Source organism: Eurosta solidaginis, chromosome X (assembly GCF_040869045.1).
Source record: "Eurosta solidaginis isolate ZX-2024a chromosome X, ASM4086904v1, whole genome shotgun sequence".
NCBI lineage: Eukaryota > Metazoa > Arthropoda > Insecta > Diptera > Tephritidae > Eurosta > Eurosta solidaginis.
In genome coordinates, this window is record NC_090324.1 from 29,268,991 (window position 1) to 29,272,728 (window position 3,738).

The 3,738-nt window shown below is 43.3% G+C and overlaps 1 protein-coding gene across 1 annotated transcript; it reads right to left on the minus strand.

The window, feature by feature from the left end:
• Window positions 1-2,191: 2,191 nt before the first annotated feature.
• On the minus strand, window positions 2,192-3,450 carry LOC137234639 (tRNA (adenine(58)-N(1))-methyltransferase non-catalytic subunit TRM6-like). The gene is made up of 2 exons (XM_067758096.1): window positions 2,897-3,450; window positions 2,192-2,691 (listed from the first exon to the last, which is right to left on the minus strand). The coding sequence occupies exons 1-2, from the start codon at window positions 3,180-3,182 to the stop codon at window positions 2,393-2,395; spliced, it is 585 nt and encodes a 194-aa protein (XP_067614197.1). The 5' UTR covers window positions 3,183-3,450; the 3' UTR covers window positions 2,192-2,392.
• Window positions 3,451-3,738: the final 288 nt, after the last annotated feature.

Genomic DNA, 3,738 nt, shown 5'->3' on the forward strand with positions numbered 1-3,738 from the left:
GAAGGCGGAAAATAAAAATTGTATCTCAGTTCTGAGATATTTGCAGTTGAAGTGGGCGATTTTCATGTGGTTGTTGTAACGTTCTGTACCCACAAAAAAAAGTTGTGAACATAAGTGTTTTGCGCGGATATAGTTTGGTTGCTCGGGGAAGGTATCGAATCCAATCCGGGTCCGTCTCCTGACCCCGGTCCTGAGAAATGCTTTTGCTGCGTCTGCCGGAAAAGAATATTTTTAGGACGGTCATACTCTGTTCAGTGTGTCTCGTGTAAGGGATGGTTGTATCGGACAGGTTGTTCTGGGCTTGATCCCAAACCCGACGTCCACGTAACTTTTATAAATCTTTTGTGGCTCCTTGCTGTTCACGTCCAAGGGCATACCGTAGTCTACGATTTAGCGTCTCCGCGACGGCAACCCCCGAGGGGTTTCATTGCGCCATGTTGCCAGGTCGCAAACCCCAATCTACCGGGTACCCCAATGCTTGCCCAAGGACGCCCAGTCCCAGGGCAACAACAGCAGTTGCGTCCTGGCCTTCCTCAACCCAGGCGTATTCACCCGTCACTTACTCCCAGAGTGGCGACGTCTCCCCTTATGCACTTCAGAATTCTGCAGTTAAACTGTAATGTACTAACTGGGAAGATCACGGAGATAGTCGATTTCATGAAGCGGCACAACATCCGCATTGCTGCGATTCAAGAGACTAAACTCACAGCAAGGTGTGAAAACCTGTTCTGGGTATAATGTCCACAGAAAAGATCGCATGAGCGGAAATGGAGGCGGCCTCACGTTTATCATATACCACTCTGTGCAATATCATATATTTGATCCTGGCATCGACCGCTGGGACAATGTCTTAGAACGTCAAGGCCTATCTGTCCGGTCAGGCGATGCAAACCTAGAAATCATCAACATCTACATCCCTCAGCGCCTTACTCACTGGCAACAATCGCATTATCTTAGCCGACTTTAATGCCCATCACGATCTATGGCATTCAAACTAGCGGGCGGACAGTAGGGGTGAGATGTTGGCTGATCAAATAGAAGAAACGACGTTCTGCACAATAAACGGAGACGCCCCCACACGTATGGTAGGAAGCTGTCACAGCTCGCCAGATATCTCAATCGTGAGCGCAGAATTTGTAAACTGCGTCAACTGGCAGCCGATGGTAACATTGGCATCCGACCACCTGCCCATACTTATTTCGCTCGAGCGTACCGCCGAATTCATCGTCACTGAAAAACGCACTTTCATAAACTTCAAAAAAGGAAAAATGGGAAGAATATAAATGCTTTACAGACAACCGCTTTGCTGCCCTCCCTATCCCGACTAATGCCCGCCAAGGGGAGCGTGCCTTCCGTAAGGTCATTGAATCCGCCTCGGCACGTTTCATTCCCGCCGGGAGAATTCCCGAAATCCGGCCCCACTTCCCGGCGGACCAGGTGGACCCCCAATTATCTGGGTGGTCGGCAGGCATCGGTGCAATTTAGAAACGAAACATCAAAACCAAGAATAATTAAACAAGGGGTGCCACAGGGTGGTGTTCTATCCCCTCTTTTGTTTAATTTCTACATATCTAAGCTACCTTCACCACCAGAAGGAGTCACTATCGTTTCATACGCCGATGACTACACAATAATGGCCACAGACCCAGGCCCACAGATCGATGAGCTCTGCAACAGAATAAACGGCTACCTCCCTGATCTCTCCAGTTTTTTCGCCTCGCGAAACCTGGCATTATCACCGACTAAATCTTCCGCGATCTTATTTACAACATGGACTTCCCAAATGTCGGCCATTTTGAACATCCACGTCGATGGCACTACGCTACCGACTGTCCTACACCCCAAAATCTTGGGTGTGACGTTTGATCAGGATCTACATTTTGGTGAGCACGCAGCCGACATTGTTCCGAAAATCCAGAGCCGTAATAAAATCCTCAAATCCCTTGCTACTCGATACAATCATAAAACGTGGGCCTGGCACTAAATAGCAACCAACTATGCTTTGTATTTAGTTTTTTGCAACCATTCTTTTTAGGTAAGGGTAATCGCTATGTTAATTGGATGTGGCTGGAAAAGGGTGCACCCAAACGGTGTGAATGTGGATTTTATTTCCAATTAAAGGAAGTAAAACCAATTTAAAAAGAATTACAGCAAAAGTCAACTTAAAATCGTGGTATATATTCGTCCGATATATTATTAATTTGAATATAATTGTTTACACATTATAAATAAACTAAGAATATTAGCCTATGTTATAACCAGTCAAGAGGTAACCACTATTACCATTCATATTTACTTCAGGATGTGTGCGATTGGGCAATATTTGATATTAACGTAACCAATTTCAAGTAAAATGCAAATTTGTGACATTAGAGTTGGTTTTCAGCTCTACTTACAAGTCCATTAACAATTCTTTGCTAAGACTGTACAACACTATTGGGCGTGAAGGTTTTACAAAGTGTAATAAAGCTTGCACGATGTTACTTAGGTGTTCCTTTGCTGCTATGACAAGTGCATCAAAATTGACGCGCATTAACTCACATGCACGCCGGTTTTCTATCTGCCATTTCTGCGCCGGTGCTGCTGGAACTTTTGCAGATGGGTTATTTGTTTCGCTATAATCGCCGGTGCTGTCGCTATTAGGGGACGCTGCTGTTGTTGTAACGGTGCTTGATGTTGCGCCCGAAGTTGCTGCAGAAAAAAAAGAGTCAAGTTATTACAGCTAGCAAGGTTTTATTGTGCTGCAATGGCGAAAACCTGTCCGAGGTTTTTGAGCATACAAATTTAGGTCGTTCTGTAAACAAGACCAGAAGGGCTTTGGAGAATTCTCCAAGTGTTTTTGGCAATATTTTTATACAGATCAAGCCTGTCTAGTCGTTTATTCAATTTTACTTACTCGCATCATCTTCGCTTAGTTTCTGCTTTTTACTGCTTGGCTCTCTTTCTTCAATGGATGTACTTGGCTCAGTTGCGGCCTCGGGCACCTGTTGATCCTTCTCTTGATAGTATTCTCGCAGTACCGAATATAAATTTACCGAGATACAACGTGTTAGTTGCTCTTTCATTGCTTGCTTCTGTGGCACATTACCTGGATGCATGTGCACAAGTGTCGCCTCTGTGTTAGCGCCAATTGAATTCAGAAAGCTTGTAGGTAGCAGCCCACTTGTACCACTCTCATACATTAAATAACTACCAAAACCGCTTACACCCGCATATGAAATGTTATTATTTTTATTATAATTTTATTAAAAGTTGCCAATACGCAACTGACAGCCGTAACTGACAATACTTCAAATGGATTGGGTTGCGTGAAATTAAAGAGTAGCAAAAAATACTACTATGTATAAAACAGCTGATAGGGTTGTTGTATGTCAATTTCGTTAAGTAACTAAGTTGGTGAAACCGAAAAAAAACTAAGCCGCAAATCAGGACTAACTTAAGTCACAACTAAGTTTTAGCCCAAGTCGAGTTGGTGAAATCGGCCCTTAGTTTTAGGTCTTGCTAAAGTAAACATAAATACATATATACATTTGTACGTACATGCCAACACATATTTTAAGAACTATCAGTTCATTCGAAATTCAATGTAATAAGCCTAAACACACATAAATTATAAATACTTACATATGCACACACATATAATATACCTAAATCATTTCGATATGTCGAAAAGGCGTCCGTCCACCTATAGAACTAAGGTCCACTCCCTTTTAAAATACCAATTAACACCCCTCATTT